General features: G+C 32.3%; 1 protein-coding gene across 12 annotated transcripts; it reads left to right on the top strand.

Annotated features, from left to right (window-relative positions):
- The first annotated feature begins 1,232 nt into the window (after positions 1 to 1,232).
- On the top strand, positions 1,233 to 22,336 carry LOC663026 (G protein-activated inward rectifier potassium channel 3). Of its 12 annotated transcripts, none has more exons than XM_008199066.3 (6): positions 1,233 to 1,688; positions 8,935 to 9,291; positions 17,995 to 18,253; positions 18,302 to 18,721; positions 21,184 to 21,553; positions 21,595 to 22,336. In XM_008199066.3, exons 2-6 carry the CDS (start codon positions 9,050 to 9,052, stop codon positions 21,828 to 21,830), a joined length of 1,527 nt encoding a protein of 508 aa, XP_008197288.1. In that variant the 5' UTR covers positions 1,233 to 1,688; positions 8,935 to 9,049; the 3' UTR covers positions 21,831 to 22,336. The 12 variants fall into 12 exon arrangements, with proteins under 12 accessions (XP_008197288.1, XP_064213267.1, XP_015838390.1 ...); XM_064357197.1 differs by lacking the exon at positions 1,233 to 1,688 and adding an exon at positions 1,990 to 2,457; XM_008199083.3 differs by lacking the exons at positions 1,233 to 1,688; positions 8,935 to 9,291 and adding exons at positions 12,042 to 12,177; positions 14,512 to 14,819.
- The last annotated feature ends 1,195 nt before the right edge of the window (positions 22,337 to 23,531 follow it).

Below are 23,531 nucleotides of genomic sequence, written 5' to 3'. Positions count from 1 at the left end.
TCTCACATTTTTTTGCAAAATTTCAGCAACAATAAGCCGAAAAATTTGAAAGTTAGTAAAAAAAAGGTGTTATTTGTAAATTTTACAAAAACCTGGTCAAAAGGCAGTAAATCGGGTCGAAAATGACATTCACTTTACAAAAACTTATTAGAAAGTTTGCTCAAAATAAGCCGAAAAATTCTAATTAAAAAAATTGCCGTACTTACCTTTTTAAAGTGTTGAGAATGAAACACCTTATCAGCCTTGTGTATTAAAAAAAACAGGAAATTTTCTAAAATAATCATGTTTTGCAATCTGAGGAAAAAATCTGGTTGCTAAACCGTAGTTTTAGGATTAGTTAATAATAGTGTAATTAACTAATTAGTTATTTATTTAAACAAAAAAATTGTTTACACAGTTCATGTCGAAAATTTGAAATGTTATAATGTACAAAAATTATTTAAAAATAAATTGACCTATCGAATAAAAAATATATCAATGAATGAATTTAGATTTAGGAAAAATAAAAAGATAAAAGGATAAAGAAATACGTGCATATAAAATTGTGAAGATAATAAAATACTGAAAACCTTGAGAAAACAATAACATAGGAAGAAAAAAAATAGACAAAAGGCAAAAACAGCAATTAATAATAATAATAATATTAATAATAATATTAATAATAATATTAATAATAATAATAATAATAATAATAATAATAAATAGAAGAAATTAAATTTACAAAAATTGACTGTACTCAAACTAAAGAAAAATAACAGAAAATAAAACAAGAAAAAAATTAGAAGAAGCAAAAAGAATTTTGGAAAAAAAATTAAAGATTTGAAAAATATGCTTTTATTTTTTTGCAAAAATTGTTCATCGAGAGTTTTTCTTGAACCAAATGACAGGAATTGTTAGCTTTATTGAATTGTAAGAGAGTGATCTTTCAAATATTGCTGTTTTAAATTAATAAGAACAATAGAATTTATTTTTTTACTGTTTATTTATACTGGTCTACATTTCACAATTTGTACACATTTCTGTCAATAATTTCGCAAAAAACTGTGTGCAATCAAAATACGTCCCACATTTTGACAAGGTTATTTCTAACTCTAGATTTGCTTAAAAATTATGCAAACACGCAATTATTCCGATTCCTGCTGTTGGGTTTAATTGGTTGCCTACGCCTGTAAAAATTCCTGCAATAACCCAATTCCTGCTGGAATTTTATTTTTAGGCAAAAAATTACGTATGTAACTATCCGTGGCGGCCGTTTTAACCAAACGACTACAGTAATGACTGCGATAATTAATTCTTGCATAATGTGTGAATCATGCGAGCACCAGCTGAATTACCGTTAAATTCGTTAAGGATTTCCACAATGAGCCACAATCGCCCAAAGGCACCCATCGATGGTCGTTCATGGTCCGCGGTGACGTCACAAATGTAATGCCGCAAAGTCGGTGGCTGTAGAGGTGGCCACCACGTTTTCTGCTCCTATACTTAGCAAATATCCAGCAGTTGTGACACAGACAACGTTGTGCTTTCGCGCTCTTTGGCGTGCATCCAAGCTCAAGCGGTTTTGAGTGTTAGTGCCCTTCGTTCTCACAATGATTTATTACAATCAATGGATTTGTATCAAGTACTTGAAAAAGTACCAGTGAGTGGCTTCTGACCAGTGCTGGGCACTTCCGATCGAAAAAAAATTGGTAATTTCGAATTTTTCGCTTCCGGAGCCCGATCGAAGTGCGGTTTTAAATTTAAATTGTGGGTGTTACGAGATGTTACTAGCGTTCTATTTTTATTTTATTGAACTTTGCGAATTATTTGACGAAATTTATTTGTAATAACAGACTGTTACGGATGAGTTCTCGATTTGCGTAATGAAAATGCCTCAACTGTACTTTTGAATGTGAAAGGGATTTATAAGGCGTTTGGTATTTGCAATGCCTGGATTTTTTTTTATTGTTGAATAAATTTCTCGATGGCAAAAGTGGGAAGAAATCGGGAGCACTCATGACATTTGATTAGATAGGTGATAAGTTATCGGCGAGTATTGAACCTCATTCTCAGCCCAGGCTATTTCAAGATTTATGATTTATTGTATTTCCTTTATCAGTGACGCCAGTTTCAACGAATTGTAAAAATTAATTCACCATTCTTGCAGTGCGTTAAGCAGTAGATAAATATTTGTAGAAATCTTGTGATTGAGATGGAAATATTTAATAAAATAACTATGACCTAGCTCATGATTCATTCAGTAGAACTGGCGAAAAAACTGTATTTTTCGACGAACTAGCGACAAACAACCAAGTTCCGAAAAGAAGTCTTTTCCGAAAATTTTGTTGATTAGTTTATTTTTGTCTTGCAACGATAAAGTTATTTTGCTAATTGCTTACCAGTGATAACAACATTTGAAACTTTGAGACGTGAAAGATAAAAATAAGAAAGGAATAGAAAAACAAAAATGTACACAAGGTGAGTCTAAAAGCATTTTACAGTAACTCAAAAATTAATCATCAGACAGAAATAAATAAAATTCATATCTTTGTTATAATTCATTTTCCAAAAAAATCTTTGATTAGGTCGATTTTATTTTTCAAATACTACATTTTGACATCATAGTGACAATTAGTTTTTGAGTTGTGACATCATTTTTAATTTTTCTAAATCACAACTGACAATTTGTTAAATAAATTAAAAATAAAAAAATAATTGTATAAATTAAAAAAAATATTAACAATTATACATAATGAGCTTTATTTTTTGTTTATAACGGTAATTCTGTTTTTATTATTTTTTGTATAGTTAGCACTTAATATGACGACTAAACATAAAAAAATGAACAAAAAACAATCACTTCTTATAAAATAAAGCAACAACAAAAAGATAAATTTGCGTAATACTTTCATACTTTCTGTAACTTTCTTATTTTATTTTATTCTTTTTTGATTTTTTTGCTTGATTTTTCAGAATTTTTTATACAAACCAAAAATATAATCAAAAAAAGTTGTCATTAAGAAAAAAAAAAATAAAAATGACGTTATTACTCAAAAACAAATGACGTGAAAAATGTCATTTGGATGTCAAAATGTTGCATTTAAAAATATAATAAAGTCGACCTGTTTGAGGATTTTTTTAAAAAGTGCCTCATAACTTATATCAAAGATGCATTATTTTTGGTTCAGTCTGTACATTTTTTTGATAATTTTTTAATTATCAAAATTATTTAATTTAATAATATTTTTTTTAAAAATGAGAAAATAGGGATTATTCGAAATTTTGTACTTTTTAATTTAGTGTTATTCTCTAACAAAACAACATTTAAGCATCGTTTGTTTTAAAATTATGCAGGAATTTTTTCAGCGATCTATTATTAATTAATAATAAGACACTAATTTTTATTAGAAGGAATTTCAAAAAAATTGAAAAATATCACATTCATGGGGAAAAAATATGTTTTTAATAGAAAACGCTGAATTATGAAAAAAAAACACAAAGTAATAATAAAAATTGCAATTTTTTCCAGTAATAAACGATTTATTTTGCAAATTCCTTCTGCAGGCCTGAAAATCAAATTATGAAATTTTGAATTGTAGAAAAAATTGTATAAATGTTTGCAAACAGTGTAATTTATCAATTGAAGGAAAAACGAATTAGTGTCTATATTTACGTATTTATTTAGTCTCACTGATAAACTGACTCGGCACAAATTTAGAACGTGGAATAATAGATAACAAGTGTTGAAAAGTGGGCAGTTTATATAACATTTCGCTAATGAGCAATTTTATGAGATCAGTGCGATATTTTCTGAACAAATGGGAGAAAAAGAATTACAGGTTTCACAAACAAAAACAACATAAATTTAAATAAACAACAGATAACTAGGATGTTTACAATTTGGTTGTTTGAAACCAATCTTAAAAAATTGCAAGCGCTCGTGTTGTTTTTCCGAGTTTGCGGTTTCGGCCGATTTGCGTCGAGATCACGATCTGAATTAACATCCTGATTAAATTACCGCCACGTGTAGGTCTCATGAGACCCAACAATCGCTCTCAATAAAATAATCATGAAAAAACCCAGCAATTACTTCATTTAATCATAGAGCATGAACGCCGGAGTCATTTCCGATCGAAATGATCTCCAGACACGAAAATGTTTGCATTTTTGGTCGAATTAAATACGCATCACCACCGATATTATCATCTGTTGCCAAGCGGTTACCTCGGCACGTTTCATCCAACTTCCGTTCGTTTCAGCAAGCGGAAGCTGTCTCTGTTATTAGCAAAATTTAGCAAAAATCGCGAACAATCTTATCGTTGTGTAAGTGTGTCATTTCCCCCGTGGCATGGCGTGACAGCGAATCGGCGCCACTGCAACTCTTTCAACGGCTGCAGTGCAGGTAGCATTCCTTGCAGGAATTAACTGCCGGCTGTAATGATCGATAAGTCGCTCCGAGATTGATGGAGATTTAAATTCAACGCTTGTTTATGACGAGGGATTGAGAGTTAATTTTTGAGGATTGGAAATGTTTGCGGTTGAAGGTGATAACGTAATTAAAGTAAATAAATGGGTAAAGGCGGATTAATTCGAATGACGGAGAAAGGTTATCGGATAGATCACGTGGGGGTTTCTCCTTCAAAGAATGTCATTCACTAAAAATATTAGACAATGAATTCGTTTTATTAAGTCTGAGAAGCAGAAACTAAATTCAAATTACAAGTTGGCCTCAAAACATTGTTGACTCCAAGCGGTTTAGCTCTGTTTTAGATTTTGATAGAAAATCATTTAATTTAAGAAATTTTGCTGAAAGTTTGAGAATCGTCATTTAAGGTTTGAATTCGCCGATGTAACTTGTTTTTGTGCCATTTTTTTATTTTTGAGATTTTTTTTCAATCAGAAACTTTTACCATTGACTACTTCAAGAAATTTTTACTAAATAGGCTTGAAAATCGGCAATTTAGATTTAAATTATGCTATTTTAGCTAGTTCCCAGCGGTTTAACTTTTTTTTGTAATGATTTAAGATATAGTATTTCGTTGAAAGTGACTTATTTATAATTTATAATTGTTTTATTTTAAGTTACGCTATTTTAGCCCATTCCAAGCGATTTAACTTATATTTTGGTCAAAAAGTTCTTAATTTAAAAATTTTGTGATAAGTGATAACACTGATAACAGATAAAAAATCGTCATGTTAGGTCTGAATTTGATATTTCACTCAATTTAGATTTTGAGTTAAAAATTTTCTTAGAATTCAAGAGATTTTTTTTGTTTTATGTCTGAAGTACTTTATTTCAGGCAATTTCGAATGATTAGTTGTTTTTTTATTCAGGAACTTAAATAACAATTTTACGCAATTTACATTAAATTTACATAAAAATTCTAATGAAAGAGATTTTGCTGAAATTGGTCTGAATTATGTTGGACTTTTTGCTGAAAATGATCTAAAAGTCGTCGTTCCAAGTTTAAATTTAGCTCATATTTTGCTGAAAAGTCCATTAATTAAAAAAAAACTTGCAAGAACAGACGAAAATTTGAGGTTTTGAGCCAAATATTCGCTTAATTTAAGACATTTTTACAACTCAAATAAAAAATTAGTCTGAAGTTTACGTTAATTTAATCCTTGTTTTCAATTTTGAATGATTTAGTTGTTTTTTTTTTTAGAAATCTACTAACAATTTTACGAAATTTAGATTAGATTGGCCTGAATATTGTCATTTTTGGTTTAAATTATTGTTTTTGAACCAAAGACACTCTAAATAAAGAGATTTTGCTGAAATAATTCTGAATTATTTTGAAGTTTTTGCTGAAAATGGTCTGAAAATTATCGTTCCAAGTTTAAATTTAGCTCATATCTCCCTCAAAAACCCACTAATTTAAAAAAATTGCTAAAACAGACCAGAGAATTTGAGTTTTTGAGCCAAAAATCCGCTTAATTTAAAGCCTTTTTCCGATACAAATAAAAAATTGGTCAAATTTTAGTTCAGAGGGATTTAATTTTATCGCTGTTTTGAATTAAATTATACTCAATTTAGATTAAATGGGCTTGAAAATTTTCATTTTTGGTTTAATCATTGTTTTTATAGGTCTGAATTATTTTAAAGTTTTTCGGTAAAGAGTCTGAAAATCATCGTCCAAAGTTTATTTTAGCTCATATTTCCCTCAAATACCCACTAATTTAAAAAAAAGCTTGCTAAAACAAACAAAAGAATTTAAGTTTTTGAGCCAAAAATTGTTGATAAGAATAATTTTTTTTAGTATTACTTCATAAGGCCAAAGAAAATGGTCGTTCCAAGTTTAAATTTAGCTCATATTTCGCTGAAAAAAACACTAATTAGAAAAATAAAATTACTGAAACAGACCAGAGAATTTGAGATTTGAGCCAGAAATTCGCCTAATTTACTTGCCGATATAAGTGAAAAAATAATCGCTGTTTCAATCACTTTCGAAAGACTTGCTTTACTTTTGGTTAATTTAATTAAAGTAGCCATAACTATTATTCGTGTTTGCTCTGTCTCTCGGTGTAGAAATATTAATTCGCAGTTTTGATAAAGTGTTGTAAATATTTTCATTCTGCAGTTAACCCAATTACTCATCTCCAATAATTTTACTTTGAATTATGAAATTTACAAATTGCTTTGGTATCTAGACCATGACTCGTATTCAAGTATTCAAAGAAAAGGTAGTGAAATGATATAAAATTTATGGGTCCACCACGACTTCCATAAACAGAACCACTAATGAAATCACCGCGATGACTAACAATCCTTCTGCCAGTCAGGTACTTTTTTGCGTGGTTTCCCCAAATTATTCCGATTGGCAACAAACCGAAATAAAAACGATTTATTAAAGTATCAATCACTGAACAATAGGTACCTACGTTGAATAATTATGCATAAACCGACTCGCAATTCACGATTCTGACAAGCTTTGATGTAATTTATTCCGCGAACGATCGGCTTTTACTATTGAGAAAGTCATTCAAGGTTTCGCATCTCGTAGATCTTCCGGAAAATGCCTCGCCATTGTGTTATTGACACTGTTGCAAGCCCGCAAACTGGCCAAAAATGTGTCAGGAGGTGAAGGGCATTTATTCTGGATGCACCTGACGCCAAACTCCGAAAATATGGAATACGTTCTTTGCATAATTTTCACCATTTGCGATTTTTTCATGAAATTAATACACGGTACAGGGTGTTTCTTCTAAACATTTCGAGTTTGAGTGATGTATGTGGTACAAACGCCCACATAAACAATTTTTTTTAAATCAATCTTCACCTCGGGGGTATTTTTAGGCAAGTGGAATTTTTGCAAGACAATAATTCGTGCTGAATTTTATTTTAGAAACGTCGGATTTACGTAAAAATAGTATTGTTTGGTGTAAGTGATTAGGAGCACTTCTGTAAACTCCAAGTTTTAAATAAATGCCACGTGAGAAAGCTTAGGTGAAAATCTGAAAGTTTGTTTAAAGTCGGGTAATGAAACAATTAGCAAAAATACCAAATATTCGATCTGGAGCTAGGAAAGTGATTTTCTAATTTTTGCCAAGTTATTTAGCTAGAGCGCATTATCACGTCTACAGGGTGTCCTGTCTAAATCCTACATTAGAAGTATTGAAAGTTCTAATAAAGATATTTTTCTCTGCGTTTTTATCAGCTTTTTCTATACCTAAGTTTAACCGTTTTCGAGATATTTAGGATTTTTTGAAAATTTTTGCATTTGCGTCTGTCATTTAAAAAATCGGTAACTCTCTTAGTTTTAGAGATTTGAAATCATATTTGGAGAATTAAAAAAGAAAGCCTGTATCGGTTCTCCAGTGTGTTCAAAATTGGAAAAGAAGTTAACAAACTCAAAAATTTTAAGTTTAAGTTTGGGCAACTTCAAGTGTCCATAACTTAATTTTTTCAAATGGGATGTCCCAATTTTTATTTTACTAGATGGAGGAGAATTTTTTTCTGCATCGATCTGTATTAGCACTCCCTATACCTATCTGTGATAATTTTCAAGTTATTTTGGTCTTTTTGACATTCTAGAAATTTTTTTACTAACCACAGTTATTTTTGCCTAGTTTGCCATGAAAATAAATGATTAAACAAACGACAAACTCTGTTCAAAATTGTGTTGTCCGTCCTGTGAAAACAAAATAAATTCGTTTAAAAAACTTTAACTTCTCACATTTTTTCTCTCGTTTCCATGGCAATCTATGATGGCTAATGAATTTCTCAATCTCAACAAAAAGTTACTGTAACTTGAAAACTATTAAACTTAAGTATAGGGAATGCTAATACAGATCGATGCAGAATTAAATTCTCGACGATTTAATGAAATAAAACTTATGGCATTTTATTTGAAAAAATTGAGTTATGGATGCGTAAAGTTCTGAAAACTTAACTTTAAACAATTGGGCTTTGTTAATTTTTTTTAGAAATTTGAACACACCAAAGGAAATATCTAGGCTTCCTTTTTCAAGTGAGCTAAAAAATATTCTCAAATTTAAAAAAATGGCATAGTTATTGATTTTTGAACCGGAAGGTGCAAATCAAAAAAAAATAATTAAAAATACTAAATATTTCGTAAACGGCTAATTTTAGGTATAGGGAAGGCTTATGAAAACTTTCTTAGAATAATTCAAGTAATCCAAAAACGCATTAAAAAATATAGCATTCCATTTAAAATAAGGAAATTGATGGCGACTTCCGGTATAACCGGAAGTGTGACCATCTTGAAAATATTTTTATTGAGCAGGACCTAAAAAATTATGGTTATGTACAAATTTTCAGATAAGAATCTTTACAAGAACTACCAATACTTCTAATGGAGGGTTTAGACGCTACACCCTGTATATGACCGGAAATAACGAGAAATACGGGCTTGAATAATCGTTGCTTGTTATTCAAGTCCATATTGCTATTATTTCCCCTTGTGATGTGTCTTGAGAATGTTTTGCTTTCAGGTACAAATAACGAAAATGTTCCTGAAACCAAACAAAGTGTGATATTAGCGTAGCTTAGCGTAGTTTTAAGTCAGTATTCGCCGCCCCAGTTTTACCCCGCAATGGCCAGCAAGCAATGACGAACAACCAAGTGATGCTGGACGAAGTCCGGATCGAAAATGAGAGCAAGGTCCAATCGGAACAACTGGAGAAACTTTTGGGAAATTCGAGCGTTCCGAGCGTAGTTCCGGCCCAACTTCCTGTGCCTTTGGCCGACCGCAGGAAGTCCGAGAGCAGCCTTTTGGGCTCCTTCAGCAGGATTCGGCTGTCCATCGGCAACAACTCCAAGGATGCGCCCAACGGACACGTTTTCAGCAGGTATTTTGACCCAGTTACCTTTGGACGCCGTCCAACTTAGTTTGTGTGGCCGATTTTTGGATATATGTAGCCTGTAGTTGCTAATTTATGCGGTCATTTGAATACAATAAATTACGAAAATGTGACGTATGCCGGGAATACCTTGAATAAGGTAAAAAAATTGTAGTCGTGTGCGTGTAGGTCACTGTGTCATTGCAGTTGTTCGGTGATAAATTTTAATCGAGTAGACTGTGGACCACGCGAGATCAAAGATCGTTTTACGATTTTTTTCAGTGCTGGTTAGGTGCGGATTTATTTCAGGACCAAGTGATCAAACTCGCGGCTGAAAATTTTACGTAGTTAACAAATTAAATTCATAATTAACTGATTATTTAGTTTTGGTTGTAATTGATAAAGCGGTCTAAAAATGCTCGTTTTTGAACCAAGATTTTGCTGAAATTGGCCTGAAAATAAATTAGCTAAGTCAAGAACACGGTTAATTCAAGAGGTTTTGTCAAAATAGGCTTGAAAATCGGCATGATTTTTAAAGAACTGAGCTCGTTTTTAAATCAAAAGTTCACATAAGTTGAACGATTTTGCAGAAATTGGCAAAAATAGAAATAGACGTATTTCTGTCAATTTACAAATTTTGGCAAAACAGCTATTTCAGAATAATTTTGAGAGCTCGATTTTTATCCAAACAGTTTTTTTCTTTAATTTTTTTTAAATCGGCCTGAAAATTATTGTTTTTAAAATCATTGTTTTTTCCCCTATTTTTTTTTATTTCAAGAGAATTCGATTATTTTAGTCAATTCGGAACTTGAATTACACGAAAAATTCCTTAAATTTAAGAAAAAATAAGTAAAATTTGAGAAATTTGCTGAAACATGCTTGAAAATCGAGGCTAAAATTTTGCAATTTCAACGAATTTCTGAAGGTTAAGTTATTTTTGAGCCAGAAATTTCATTAAATTTAAGATATGTTTATGAAATAAACCTGAAAATTGTTATTTTAAGTCTAAATTTTGTTTTTGTAGCTAAATCCAGGCAATTTACTTTGTTTTTGAACCAAAAATACGATAATTTTAAATATTCTGGCCAGTACAACCAAGAAAATGTAATTTTACATCTGAATTCGACTGTTTTAGACAATTTTGAGAATGAATGGCATGAAAAATTGCTTAAAATTTAAGAAAAATCAATGAAAAAGAAAAAATAAAATAGACATTTTGCTGAAATATACCTGAAAATCGAGGTCTAAATTTTGCTGAAGGTTAACTTTGTCTTTGAGACGAAAATTTGATTAATTCAAGAGATTTTCATGAAATAAGTCTGAAAATTTTTATTTTAGGTTTAAGTTTTGTTTTTTTAGCTAAATACATTCAATTTAGCTCGTTTTTGAACCAAAAACACGCTTAATTTAAAAATTCTTGCGTGTACAAGCAAAAAAACGTAATTTTACCTCTGAACTCTACTATTTTAGTCAATTCTGAGCATAAATTGTATGATTTTTTTTTAAATGTAAGAAAAATTAATAAAAAATTTTAGAAATTATGCTGAATAGGCCTGAAAATCGAGGTCTAAATTTTGCAATTTCAGCGAATTTTTGAAGTTTAACTTTGTTTTTTAGCCAGAAATTTTATTAATTCATGAGAACTTGCTGAAAAAACCTAAAAACCGGTGTTTTCGTTAGCAGTTTTGCCGAATCAGGCCTGAAAAAAGACGTTTTTTTTTGATAATTTGAAAGTGAAATTTCTTTGATTTTTTAGATTTTGTTTTGAGAAAAGCTTGAAAATGTTTGTTTTAGAACCTAAATCTATTATTTCAGCAATTTTTTTTAACCAAAGATAAATAATTTATGTTATTTTATCTTTAACCTCGACTTTTTTTTAGTCACTGTGTGGCTTTTTTGCAGAAGAATTTAAAGAAACTAAGAAATTTTGTAGAAATTCTCGTTTGCGGTCTAAATTTTGCTATTTCAGCGAATTTTTTGTGGTTATTTTAGTTATTTTTTTCGATTTTTGGCCAAAAATTGTTGTAATTTAGAAAAAGTTTGACTCATTTTAAGTTTGTTTTTGGTTATTTTGAGCTAGAAAATTGATTAATTGAAGATATTTTGCTGAAACAAGGCTGAAAATCGTAGTTTTTGGTTTTGATTACGTTATTTCAGGCAATTTTTAAGCTTATAAGTTCGTTTTCTTAGTTAAAACAGTTTAGGAAATTTAGTTGTTTCAGGCAATTTTGAGCAATTTAATGCACTTATGGGTTTGAGTTTGAAACTTTTTTAATTTTAAGAGATTTTGCTGAAACAGTCCTGAAAATAGACGTTTCTTGGACTTAAAAAATTCAGGTCTGAAAATTTCGTCTTGTTATTTTTCAGTAAATTTAATCTATATCTTGTAGAAGTAATAATTAGTTCGTAGTTTAGCTGTGGAATCGTCTTAAAACGTGGAAAATAATCCTTCGAATTCGATAAATAAATGACACTGTTGAACCCAGCAGATTGCCCAACAGCTATGCAACAGTCTTTCGTAAGCCGACTTAATCCCATGTTCAACTTGACACTGAACTTCCAAACCTTGCTCTTCTCATTTCCATTTCCAAAGAGCAACTGTCGTCCAAAAAGCGTCATCGTCACCTCTCTGGCAAAATCCTGTTCGATTCGGTTTATCACCAGAGTCCATCTCTTCGCAATCGCATCTCGGCCAAGTCTCGCGACATTACACCACGAAAAAATAGTCAAAAAAGCCGGTCAGTCCGACCAACCGATGATAATAATCAAAATAGAATTTGCAAACTGCGCCAAATTTTCTCGAGTGTCGTCAAAATACTTTCAGTTTGTTGTGGTGGTTCGGGTGCGACAACGGTGGCTCTCCTTGCATTTACACGCACAAATTCCGATAAAAAGGTCCGAAAAAGTCAAAGTTGATGTCAAGTCGCGCGGTTTTGCTGTGTCAGTTGATGAGTTCGAAGGTGATGTGCGTTGTTTACGCTACGGGCCCTCGGCCTTTGTTGTTATTTTTGAAGCTATGTGCTTGATTTTATTCCGGTCATTTGGTGCGAGTTTTTGGTGAAGATGAACGAGATATTGAACGGCTTCCACTAGCGAAACTAATCAGAAACATAATTTTCTGTGGAAAAAATTTGGCCACTAGCCACTTCATTTTTTTCGATGAATTATTTCTTATTTAGACGTAATTTTGGCAATCTTGTAAATTCTAGAACGTTCTGTGTACTTTGAACTGTGGCCTTTTTGACACGTGAAAGTCAGATAAGTTATTATCTGGGTTCCATATTATGCTTTTTCTGCTGTCACTAATTTATCTGCAATGGTGGTTACTGTGAAAACGTTAACACTTGTTAAACGAAAATTACTGTTTATACTGGAGAACACTGGGAGCCGAAGGTGAAATTTTACTTTTTTGAGTCATTTGCGGCCTCAGGTACTAACATATTAAACCTCGGTTCATAATTTTGTTATTTATAAACAAAACTTTAAACGGATTTTAAAATTTATGAACATCTTTTCTGGAAGAGTTAAACTAGGAAATGAATTTGCATTTGAATTTCAAGTCGTTACATTAATAACACAGATAACTGATGGAGACCGGTTTTAAAATATTTTTTACTATAAACGTAAATTGTAATTTCTTTAATTTTTTTATTGTCCTGATTATTTATTTATATTTTTTATTATTTCATATTTTCCGAGTCAAATCTGAGAAGGTTCCTGTTGTACGAATGAACTGTAATTTTGCATACTTACGTAATTTGCTTAAATACTATTTCTGTATAGTTAATTGCTCCCTAATGGGGTTAAATGGGGCGTAACATTATTTTTTTAGTGCATGGGGACTGGTTTTAATTTTTTTTACATTAAATGTAATTGTATTTTTTTAATTTTTTTATTGGTTTGTTTCAAGATTTTATTTTTATTTTAATTTTTTTAGCTTTTATTTAACTTTTTTTATTGTCTGTCTGTCTTTTCATATTTTCCGGGCCATAAAAACCAAAGAGAGTTCCTGCAGTCTGAATGAACTGAAATTTTGCATACTTACGTAATTTGCTTAACTACTATTTCTATATAGTTAATTGCTCCCTAATGAGGTTAAATGGGGCGTAACATTGTTTTTTTAGTGCATGGCGACTTTTTACATTAAATGTAAATTGTATTTTTTTATTTGTTTGTTTCAAGATTGTATATTTATTTTTATTTTTTAAAGCTTTTATTTAACTTGTTTTGTTGTCTGTCTGTCTATTTCATATTTTCCGGGCCAAAAAAACCAAAGAGAGTTCCTGTTGACTGAATGAACTGAAATTTTTCATACTTACGTAACTTGCGTAAATACAATTTCTATATAGTTAATTACTTTCTTAAGGGGTTAAATGGGGTGTAACATTATTTTTTTCGTACATATTTTATAAAAACTCTCTTTTTACGTATTTTATTTAAGTTGGGGAAGGTAAAATATTTCTTCTTCCCACAGTATTGCCAATATGGGACGGCAAGTAATAATTTTTAGTACAAAGTAGTTTTACACACTTTTATTTTTAACTTTATTATAAACACGGAAATCCATAAAAAATCTTTTGACAGGTCACATCAATCATTACAAAGCAGTTTTTAAATAGATTTTTTAAACTAAATAAACGAATTCAGAATTCGAATTTTACCTAATTTACACTCAGGAAGAAAGTATGCACGTGTAACGGTTCAAAAACTTCAAAACCACGCAAATTTTTTTTCCCTCGCGTGCTCCAAGATTTGTTAATCGCAATTTCAGTAATTTCATAAACGATTTCGTGATGAAATGTCCTTGTGAGGCGATTTTTTGAAATAATTTGCTCAAAATAAGTGGCGACAAATCCGGAAATCACAATTACAATTATTCTTTCACCTTGATAACCAGGATATTGGTTTAAATTCTCGGCAAAAACGTCACAAAGATAAAACTAGTTCGAAAAATCGGTCTAAAGCTCAGAGATCGAGTGATTAAGTCGGCTTAAAACTTAATAAATAAACCCGTTCGGACAAATTGATTCACTGGACTGGTTCTTGATAGATTGTTCTTGCAGGATTACTTTCAGTTCACTCACCGTTCAACCGTCGCAATTTTGCCCAATTTAAAATCAGGTGATCGATTTCACTTCAGCCAAACAAAAAAAAAAAATTCAAAACGTAAACAGCGCACATCCTTCGCCGGATTAACGTAAATCCGAGATTAGTAATTTGTGGTGACAGCGTTCCAGTTTAGGACACCTTGTGATAATATGATTTCAATATCGTCAATAAATAATCCATCTAAAGGCTGGCCTTTATCTAATCATCAGTGGTGTGGTATTAATAAATTGGTGGTGTTCGTCTCCAATAAAGTTAATCTAATGTCGGCGCTAAATTAATCGACTCTGGTGTTTGGTGACGAGTTTGTTGTGCCATTCCGCCACCATGGGGAGCATGGCAGGACTCAAGCGATGCCTCTCCCAGGTCTCGATGATGGCCCTCAAGGCCTCCACCTCCGGGGAAGAGGCCTGGCTGCACGCCTGGCACAGGTGCTTACCCAATACCGAATTTCTGCAAACTTGAATGACGCGATCGGCAAAATTACTGCAAACAAAATTCCGCTGAAGGCGATACAACTCCGGAAACGTTCTGTAAATATGCAGCTATTTATTTTTGAAGCAGAATCATGGGAAAAAACGCAATTTTTAATTGGCTAATGCGTAAATAAATTAATTAACTGATGAAGTTAATTAATCGGCAACCGATTGTTTTTTAGTCTTTGTTTGAAAAATTGAAAAAAAATCCGTTATGTGCAGTTTTATGGTCAAGCGGTGCGATTTTTTGCGTTTATTTCTACATAAAAAAAATGCAGACGTGCAGCAAGCCAACTATTTGGGTGCCAAATTTTAATTAAATTAAATACGTGAACGCTGTATTTAAATGTGGTGTTTATTTTTAGCAAGCGCCTCGGTAGAGGGTAAGTTAAATATTGATAATAGTTCCGAGATTAAGTGCACTGTGCGCTCGCTTTGCACTGTTTTATTTCAAAGTAATCGAAAGTTAAACAATTTGATTTCTTCCAACAATGAATTTATTATTGTTTTGTAAACACGACCGTAAGACCTGACAGTGATTAATGCCAAGTGATCAACAACAAAATTACAGACAAATCCCGTCTGATGGAAACCTCCAGATTAATTTTAAATATTATTGTGACTTGTTTGAACCTTGGATCTCTGAACGTTTGTTCTACCGTTAGCTGTGCATGCTTGAACCCACTGTTAATTAACGAGTTAATTAGCACGCTAAACGCATATTTTTCGTTCAAGTTCCAGCGATTCGCATACGATTTGTCCCAAATCCTTTCTTTGTGTTTGTCCTTTCATTCCAGGTGTCCCCACAAAACAAACTCGTTATGACGCAACGGTGGACCGTTGAATATTAACGAGCCACTTATTGTCCACGGCTCAAGTGCTCACAAAGAGCAGCATCACGGACAAATAAATATTGAGCTTTTTTCAATAATGATGCATATTCATTCTATCATAAAATATTCTTGCTAAGAAAACACCTAAAATTTTTATCCAAAAAAAAAAAATAATTATGAGCGTATATTATGTCTAATTAATGTACAGTCGAACAAAGTGAAAATGACCAGTTCAATAAATCAGTCACTGCTGTCGTAAATTATCGTATGTAGTTTCGAGATAAATTTCTTTAGAAACCAGAAAATTTAAATTAAAATTGAATTCAGAATTTACTTAATTCGGATTAAGTTGCCATTTGTTTTGCATTGACAATGTCAAGATTTCTTAAAATTTTGATTTAGTTATCCATGACAGCAGTGAAATGTATTGCGTAAATAACTTCAGCATTGCTTTATATGTCTAAAATGTTCACCGAAGAACATAAAAAAATTATGTTGGAACCTTATTTCCGTAATGGACATCGCGCTAACGTAGCAGTCATGGATAACTAGATCAAAATTTTAGAAAATCGCACGGTACAAAAAAAACTTAACATTTTCATTTAATTAACTTGACGTTTGTCAACGCAATTTTAATTTGAATTAATTTAATTTCTGTTAACTAGTTCCTAAAGAAATTTATCTTGAAACTATTGGTTTACTGAGGCGTCATTTTCACTTTGTTTGATTTTACGTTCTATTAGTGTGGGGGCATTCTTGCCATACGAAAATTCTATTTGCTCTCCAACGTAAAAGTATTGCTTTTATTAATAATTTAAATTATGGAAAGTGTTGCCAGAATTTCGCAAATTTGGAAGTCATGTCACTTTCGTTTTTGTAATTTTTTTGTTGTTGACGTGTTATTAAAGATAACTTTTCCCAATTTTATTCTAAATCACGAACACTATCCTTACCATAAAGACTTACTCTATTATGATTTCTTAAGATTTAAAAACTTTGTCAAAAATTTATTTTAATTCTTTAAGGATTTTTTATTTAGATTTTTCTATTATAAACTTTCATTTTGAATAAATTATATGTTCACCGTACAGACTTGTGTTAATGCCACTGTTACATTTTAGCATGAATAGAGATTATTATTATTATTATTATTATTATTATTTTTCAAGTGAGCACAAACTGTACCTAAAACGGTCCGTTGAGGCAAAATTTTTGTGGCTCCTGGCGGCCTGTTTTTGGATTTTTGACATTTCCATGTTATGATTTATCAAATAATAAAGATAATGATACAGTTTTTTTCAAGTCAGCATAATTTGTATCTAAAACGGTCCGTTGAGGCGAAATTTTTGTGGCTCCTGGCGGCCTGTTTTTCGAATTTTGACATTTTCATGTTATGATTGATCAACAAATAAAGATTTTTTTCAAGTCGGCATAAATTGTATCTAAAGCGGTCCGTTGAGGCGAAATTTTTGTGGCTCCTGGCGGCCTTTTTTTCGAATTTGAACATTTTCATGTCATGATTGATCAAATAATAAAGATAATAATAGAGATTTTTCTCAAGTCGGCATAAATTGTATCTAAAACGGTCCGTTGAGGCAAAGTTTTTGTGGCTCCTGGCGGCCTGTTTTTGGAATTTTGACATTTCCATGTTATGATTGATCAAATAATAAAGATTTTTTTCAAGTCGGCATAAATTGTATCTAAAACGGTCCGTCGAGGCAAAATTTTTTTGGCTCCTGGCGGCCTCTTTTTCGAATTTTGACATTTCCATGTTACGATTGATAAAATAATAAAGATAATAATAGAGATTTTTTTTCAAGTCGGCATAAATTGTATCTAAAACGGTCCGTTGAGGCAAAATTTTTGTGGCTCCTGGTTGCGTCTTTTTCGAATTGTAACATTTTCATGTCATGATTGATCAAATAATAAAGATTTTTTTCAAGTCGGCATAAATTGTATCTAAAACGGTCTGTCGAGGCAAAATTTTTTTGGCTCCTGGCGGCCTCTTTTTCGAATTTTGACATTTCCATGTTACGATTGATCAAATAATAAAGATAATAATAGAAATTTTTCTCAAGTCGGCATAAATTGTATCTAAAACGGCCCGTTGAGGCAAAATTTTTGTGGCTCCTGGCGGCCTCTTTTTCGAATTTTGACATTTCCATGTTATGATTGATCAAATAATAAAGATTTTTTTCAAGTCGGCATAAATTGTATCTAAAACGGCCCGTTGAGGCGAACTTTCGTGGCTCCTGGCGGCCCGTTCCACAGTAAGTGAAAAATGCCACCTGTTGCAGATACAAGCAGAGTCGCTTCAACGCGCGTCGCATCCGCAAACGCGTGGTGTTCAAGCATGGCGACTGCAACGTGGTGCAGGCCAACGTGGCGAAGCGTCGCCGCAAGTACCTGCAGGACATCTTCACGACTCTGGTGGACGCGCAATGGCGTTGGACTTTGCTCGTGTTCGCGTTTAATTTCTTAGGCTCGTGGTTGGTCTTTGCCGTGGTTTGGTGGCTGATAGCCTACACCCATGGAGACCTCCTCGAGGAGCATCTTGTGAGTGGCGTAGCTTCCAGCACTTGACACTAACTCGCCTGATTATAGAACGGAACCGAGCCGTGGACGCCGTGCATCACCAACATTTACGGCTTCACTTCGTGCTTCCTTTTCAGCGTCGAGACGCAGCACACGATCGGGTACGGCGGCCGGACCACCACCGAGGAGTGTCCGGAGGCCATCTTCGTGATGTGTCTGCAGAGCATTGGCGGGGTGATGATTCAGGCGTTCATGGTGGGGGTGGTTTTTGCGAAATTGTCGAGGCCGAAAAAACGAACTCAAACGTTGCTTTTCTCGCGAAATGCCGTCATTTCGCACAGGGACGGGGTGCCGTGTTTGATGTTTAGGGTGGGGGATATGAGGAAAAGCCACATTATTGAGGCGCACGTCAGGGCACAACTTATCAAACATAAAGTTACCAAAGAAGGGGAGAATTTGCCGTTCTTCCAGACGGAGTTGAAGGTATGGGTAAGCATCACAAGGGCCGCTGCAACGGCTGGGTGACACGCACCCATTCCTGCGAAAGGATAACTCATAATAAACAGGGAGCAAGCACCTAAAGCTGATTCTTATACAAAATATTCCGGTAATAATTTAAAAAGGTATTTTTTTCTGCCAAGTGATACAAGACCTTACGAAAAATTCGGAGTGGCAAAAAAATCGTCAACCTGACTATTAATTAATAGAATAATTGGGATCAAATAGAATTTCCGTGAAAGAATCACTTTAAGATTAAAACACTCAGCAAATTATTCCAATTTAAAAAATAGCGGCATATTTGCTACTAGTACGTCAAAAAATTGGTAGATGTTAAAAAAAATTACTTTACTTAATTTTTTTATGCACAAATGTATTTATTATTATAAAAAAAATTGCAAAAGTCAAAAGTTTTTCTTTTCTAGCCATAGAAAAAAATTCTACTTTTATGTCTAAGCATATTTGTTTTTACCAATTTACTGATGTTTATCAATGTATTGCACACTTGAAGTTACAATAAATTAACCGTCTTAGCCAAATTTATTTTTTTTTGGGTTGGTTTCACCAATAAATTAAATCGTCGTCAGATGGTTGTGTGACCAATAATTTTTATTTATTTGTTAAATAAAAAATTGTGTCACTAAACTTCTGTTATTTATTATTAATGATTAAAAGTTTTATTTAGTCTGGTCAGGTCATAGCAATTAAAATTATTATCCAGTTATTTATCTAAATGCGATTTTTTATTAGTGAGAGTACAAAAAGTGTTAAATTTTATTTTGTTAAGAAAAATAAATTCAGTTGAGCTACAACTTTACAAGAGAAAGGACGAGAGGAGTCTAACTTTTTCTGGAAGAAGCAAAGCAATTTTTGTACCTAATTCTAAAAAAAAATAATAAAAATAAGAACGGAATAAAACTTAATTGCTCATTTCGTTCAGTTAGTTTATTTGATAAATAAATTCTAACTAAAGTTTTTTAAAAGTGAACGCTATTGAATATTTAATTTAATTTAATTTAATTTCGTCTAGACTTTTTTTTACCTTTTGTTCCTTGTCTGTATTTTTTCAAAATATTGAAGACTGTATTTTTAGCAATAATTAGTAGTGAAAATATTTTTACCTAATAAGTATTTATATTAAAAAATCCTTTATTCTTTATTAGTTAAATTAAAGAAAAAAACAAACCTACAAATTACAAATTACGATAATTTTATTTTACTTGCATAATATTTACTGTAGTAAGAAAGGTAAGTCACCGTTGTTTTTTAATTAATTGTTTCTATATACAGTAAATTTAAAGTAACGCGTAAAAGTCATATTTTTGTTATAAATTATTTTTCAAAAAAATCCTCGAACATGTCAAATTTTTTATTTTTTTTATTTTTATTTGTTATTTTTTAATGGTAACTAACATTTTTGTTTTCTGTTTTTGATAGTATATTAGATGTTTCAAAATTATTGCATTCTACCGAATTATTTTTTAAATAGATTTTTTAAATAAAGTTGTAAAATAGTTATTAATGATTTTAGATCTCTACTAATTGAAAATTTAAATTACATTAGCTATTATTTTGAAGTGCATGAATAATTTATAACAACCAATTTTGAGAGAAAATGCAAAGTTGGCGTTTTTATAGTTTTGAAACAGCTTATACAATTATTTATTCTTAAAAGAAATAAAAATTAAATAAAAAAATATGTCCTATTTTATAAAGATCTACCGTTTTTTTTATAACTAGCATGAAATACTTATTACGAAACCTATAAAGGCAAAAAAATAATAGAAAAAAACAAGTCTTTCAAGCACCTTATGTAAAATTATCCATAATTTTTGTAACTTTTTTGTTTATTTTATTTTTTAATTTTTTTTTACTTTATTTTTTTATTGATATGCTTATCAGAAGGATTAAGAAATGTGTACGGTCAAAAACTGTAAACAAAAATGTTGTTTGCTATGTAAAAAATTAAAAAATTACGTTATTTTTTAAATACTAATGACGTCATAAATTTTGAAATAATGTCCAAATCTAGTAAAAAATCGACTTGCTCGAGGATTTTTTTCAAAAATAATTACAAATAGATGAATTGTATGCGTAACTTTTTAAACTCACTCAGTAAATGCCTTTCTGACTTTAAATCCGTTAATTTTTTAGTTGTTGTTACTCGTTTATTGGAAGAACAAAGTTTTTTTACCTACCTAATTCAAAAATCACTTACCTGGTTTCGGGCAATTTTGGGTGGTTCTTATTGTTGGGATATATTCATTTATGTAAAAAAAAATACAAAAACAGTAAAAAAAAGGGGCAAATTAAGAGTAAATTACACAATTTCAACCAATTTCAGTCGTAACATGAATTAATTTTTTGCTTATTATTTTGTGTAACCGGGTGCCTGCTCCCGATTAGGCCAAAGTGTGTCTTTTGTCACGTTTTCTTGACGATTTCTCCACCAGGTCGGCGGTGACGGCGAAGAAGACAAAATCTTCTTCATCTGGCCGACGATGATCGTCCACAAAATCGACAAAAACTCCCCCTTGTACAACATGTCGGCCACCGACCTCCTGCGGGAGCGCTTCGAGATCGTCGTCATCCTGGAGGGGGTGATCGAGTCGACGGGGATGACAACACAGGCCCGCTCCAGCTACCTCCCCTCCGAGATCCTGTGGGGGCACCGCTTCCAGTCCTTGATCAACTTCAAGAAGGACTCGGGGCAGTACGAGGTGGACTACGCCCTTTTCAACAACACTGTGGAGGTGGACACTCCCCTGTGCAGCGCCAAGCAGCTGGACGAGTACCGCCACATGTCCAGCACCGAGTGTGTTGGTAAGTTCTCGAGGGGGTCGGGAGTGCTTTATTGGGGCTAGGCTTGCTCGCAGACCACCTGAGGACCGGGCTGTTCCCCTCCATGCGCACGCACTCCAGCGACACCCTCTCCAGCATGGACTCGCTGTCCACGGACGAGCACATCGTGATGAAGGTGCCGGAGCACATCGCCATGAAGGTGCCGAGCCCGATTCCGGTGACAGTTACCGCCCCGGAGGAAGCCACCCCTTTGCGCAACGGGTCCGTCCCCAAGGCCACGTTACCAGTCCCAGTCTAGCCAGTAACTTAACTCACTGATACGCTTATTAGAATATCGCTGGTTCGATATTTGTGAACAATTGGCATTTTGTTGTGCTGCGACAACACGAAATGCCAATTCTTCAGTTGGTTTTATTGTTTGATCTCCCGTGTCGAAATTTCCAGCTTGTATTATGTATAAACGATACGTAAACGGATCTAGGAAAATTGTAAGTTTTTGTTAGTTGATATTTGATGTAGCGCCACCTTTCATTATGCTTTTAATTTTTTAACTGATGTACTCGTAGTAGTTGTCTTTTTTTTTTCATTTTTATACTTTGCTCAGTTTGTGTTCACGAGGAACTTTCTTTTTATTCACTCAACTTTTCTATTATTTATTTTTATACAGAGTACTTAATGTAGTTCGTAATTTTCTGCTTAGATTTTACGGTAGGATTAAGGATCAGTTGTAAATAGTCTGTGCCATACACTCCTCTAAGGAATTTTTCTACAAAGTAAAGTCAATAAATCATTGCAAAACCTGAACGGGTGTTTTTTTACAACCTTATCACAACAAATATGAAAGCTAAAACATAAAAAAGAGCTTCTAGGACAAAAAGTTGGGCTACGGCGAGAATGTGGTGGCTAAAGCTTATTAATTTAGGCAAAAATTTCAAAATTTTAAATCTTGTGAAAAGTTGGTATAATACAGAAAATGAGCCGCTGAATTCAATAGAACAAACCGCATTGCTCTACGACTTTTAGTTTTTGAGTTATGATTTTTTTTTTGTTGAAATTAATTTTCATTTTTAGTGAGCCTTAAAATTTTATTTAATTTTTCTCTTTTTTTCAATTACGTTTAAACTATTCGAAAATGTGGAACTGATTTAATCCTCACCTATGCAAAATGATCCGAGGAATCGATTGGCATCGAGAAAATTACCAAATATCCAATAGTTTTTTAGTTATGAATTTTTTAAAATTTTACCAATTTTTGCGTTTAGCAGCAATTTGCTCGAAAACTATTAGTCGGAGAACAATAGTCTTTTTTAAAAAAAATAGATAATTTAAAGAGCTTTCCAACGATAATACACTTCATGGCGTTATCTCTAATAGTTCCGGAGCTATTGCTCGAGAAATGTTCCGGGTACCCAAAACCGACAAAAACTGCGACAAAAATTGAAAAAATCAAACATAAAAAAATCGAACATTTGGACTTTTTGTGGACTTTTAACAACTTTAGTGGGTTGTTAAGACATGTAGAAGTCCATAAAAATTTGCTGGAGTTAGTTTAAAAAAATTTTTTTTTCACCTCTTTGAAGGTAAGTATACTTTCTCAGGAAATTTGAGCAAAAAAATTGAAAATTTTAAATTGCGTGAAAAAATAGTATAATAAAGAAAAAAAACCGCTGAATCCAATGGAACAAACCGCACTGCTCTACGACTTTTAGTTTTCGAGTTATGAATTTTTTTAATGAATAAAATTTTTCACCATGACAAATGGCTACCCTAAATTTAGGCAAAAAAATTAAAATTTTTAATTCTTGTAAAAAATTGATATAATATGTAGAATGAGCCGTAGAATTCAATCGAACAAACGGCAATGCTCTACGACATTTAGTTTTTTTTTTATGAATTTTTTTATTGAAAAACTTTGGTGGCCTCTGTAGCCGGAACCGTTGCCCGGAGCGGCTCCGGGTTTGGTCCAAAAAATAGATAAAATTAAGCGCTATCGTATGGT

The sequence above is a fragment of the Tribolium castaneum genome, chromosome 6 (genome assembly GCF_031307605.1).
Source record: "Tribolium castaneum strain GA2 chromosome 6, icTriCast1.1, whole genome shotgun sequence".
Lineage (NCBI taxonomy): Eukaryota > Metazoa > Arthropoda > Insecta > Coleoptera > Tenebrionidae > Tribolium > Tribolium castaneum.
Note: the sequence above shows the minus strand (reverse complement) of the source record. Positions and strands in the feature narration are given on the sequence as shown.

What these genes read in the sequence shown, in the direction of transcription:
- LOC663026 (XM_015982903.1), top strand. Translation starts at nt 11,819, where the DNA reads ATGTTCAACTTGACACTGAACTTCCAAACCTTGCTCTTCTCATTTCCA. An exon ending in GCACAAATTCCGATAAAAAG is followed by an intron (nt 12,178 to 17,994) that starts GTCCGAAAAAGT and finishes CACCTGTTGCAG; the next exon opens with ATACAAGCAGAGTCGCTTCA. An exon ending in ACCTCCTCGAGGAGCATCTT is followed by an intron (nt 18,254 to 18,301) that starts GTGAGTGGCGTA and finishes GCCTGATTATAG; the next exon opens with AACGGAACCGAGCCGTGGAC.